Genomic DNA, 1,911 nt, shown 5'->3' on the forward strand with positions numbered 1-1,911 from the left:
AAACACCACGCCGCACTTGCAAAGCGATGGGCGGAGCGTCGGTGGGGGGAGGCGGGAATCAAAGTACGCAAACACCGAGTCTCACTTTTTTTATTCCGACAATAATTGAGAAAATGTTTGGGATGCCATGATGAACAATTTATCAATAGACAACTTCTTTATATCTTTGACAGAAACCAAAAAAAAATCGACTCAAAAAAAAACTTTTAGCTCTTCATGAGGCACGAAGACAAAGATATGTTGCTTCAAAAAAACTCCTACCCGCGGCGGATCTTGAATTTCTTGAAAAAGCCAATAAAATCGTTGTTCTCCACATGAACACCTGCAATTATAAGACTGAAACAGTGAAGAAATTGGCAAAAAAGGAAATCGGATTGGCATTCGGAACAGACGACAGGTTGAATAGACTCAGCGCTTGGAAATTCTATTTGCCATTCATGGATAAGGAAATTCAAAATGCAATCTGTTTTGTTCGAGATCTTCCAGAAATGGAATTCATTTCAAGTGTTGAAAAAACTGCAATTCTTAAAAATAACATTTTTGGAATCTATCTGATTCGCATCATTCGTTCATTGTCTATTGATGGAATGATTCTGCAAGATGGTCGTTTTATCAACGTTGAAATTCTTCGACTTCTTTTTTGAGACGTTGCCACGGAGATGACCGCTTTGGGAGACTACTGTAGTCGTAGTGAAGCTGACGATAGTGCCTATGGACTATTGGCTGCACTTGTTTTGGTCGAACAGCTTCCATTGGATTATCAAAATGAACTGTCGCTTGAAACTGTAACTGGAATGGTGGAGACTCAAGAATATCTTCGAATTTCAATGCAAAAAAATATGCAGTTTCGAAAAAATAAGGAAATTACTTTGAAACAGTTGAACAATGTGCTTGTTGGTGTCAATAATATCAGTGAGTTTTATTCAATTATTGATTTCGGAAACCTGTAATAGAAGGACCCTCTCACTGTCCATTTTTCAGCCCATTTAGAGCATTTTTTAAATTTCAATTTTTCAGATAAAATGCTCGAGAAGTCGTTCCTCGAATTCTTACGCACCGCAGCAAAACAGGGAGATTTAGTCCTGCCAATCGTCTTCCAAGAAGTTCTGAATTTGAATGTAAACCAGGAAACTGCAAATAATCAAGAACCCAATCAAAATTAGGATTTCCAATTTTTGTTTGTCTTTTTCCATTCGTTCTATTTTTTCCCCTTCTATGGATTATCAATGATTATCAATGAGTCATTTCAATCAATATTTTTGTTTTATTGAGTTTTTAAATAATTTTTTTTCGAACAGATCCTTAAGTATTTCCTTAATAAATTAAATATGCAAGCCTGCTATATTTCTTGAACCTGTTGGGGTTTGCACTTAAGGACTATCGCTTAAGAAGGAACCGAGCTACTATCCTATTCTAAAGTTATTTTTTCTAACAACGTGAGAGAAAAAAACTGTTGCCTGAATCTTCCGAAAATCGGAAAAAATCGGTGAAAACCGCTCGAAAAAGGATGAGATAAGGTCGTCGACCTAAGCCCCGCCCACATTATATATAGGGTATATCCCGGAAATTTTCTGAGCTCTGAACGGCCTGTGTTGCAAAAAAAAACTAGGTCCGAAGCATAATTTTGGAAAAATGATTATTTTTCGTCAGCTTTTTGTCAGTTTTTGGTCAGCTTTTCGTCCGGTTTTCGTCCGTTTATCGTCCGTTTTTCGTCCGTTCAGCTTTGTCCGTCAGGTTCGTCCGTCGGGTTCGTCCGTCAGGTTCGTCCGTCAGGCTCGTCTGTCAGGTTCATCCGCCAGGTTCGTCTGTCAGGTTTGTCCGTCAGGTTCGTCCGTCAGGTTCGTCTGTCAGGTTTGTCCGTCGGGTTCGTCCGTCGGGTTCGTCCGTCAGGTTCGTCCGTTAGGTTTTTTC

At 39.2% G+C, this 1,911-nt stretch overlaps 1 protein-coding gene across 1 annotated transcript in view; it reads left to right on the forward strand.

Moving 5' to 3' along the window:
- Positions 1–1,163, forward strand: part of CBG19536 — a gene marked incomplete at both ends in the record, with an annotated part of 2,661 nt that extends 1,498 nt beyond the window's left edge. The window contains 3 exons of the mRNA XM_002646804.1: positions 211–603; positions 646–912; positions 1,018–1,163. Of these exons, the coding sequence (XP_002646850.1) occupies positions 211–603; positions 646–912; positions 1,018–1,163 (806 nt within the window). The remainder of the gene's footprint in view (positions 1–210; positions 604–645; positions 913–1,017) is intronic.
- Between the last annotated feature and the right edge of the window lie 748 nt (positions 1,164–1,911).

The sequence above is a fragment of the Caenorhabditis briggsae genome, assembly GCF_000004555.2.
Source record: "Caenorhabditis briggsae complete genome, chrII, whole genome shotgun sequence".
Taxonomy (NCBI): domain Eukaryota; kingdom Metazoa; phylum Nematoda; class Chromadorea; order Rhabditida; family Rhabditidae; genus Caenorhabditis; species Caenorhabditis briggsae.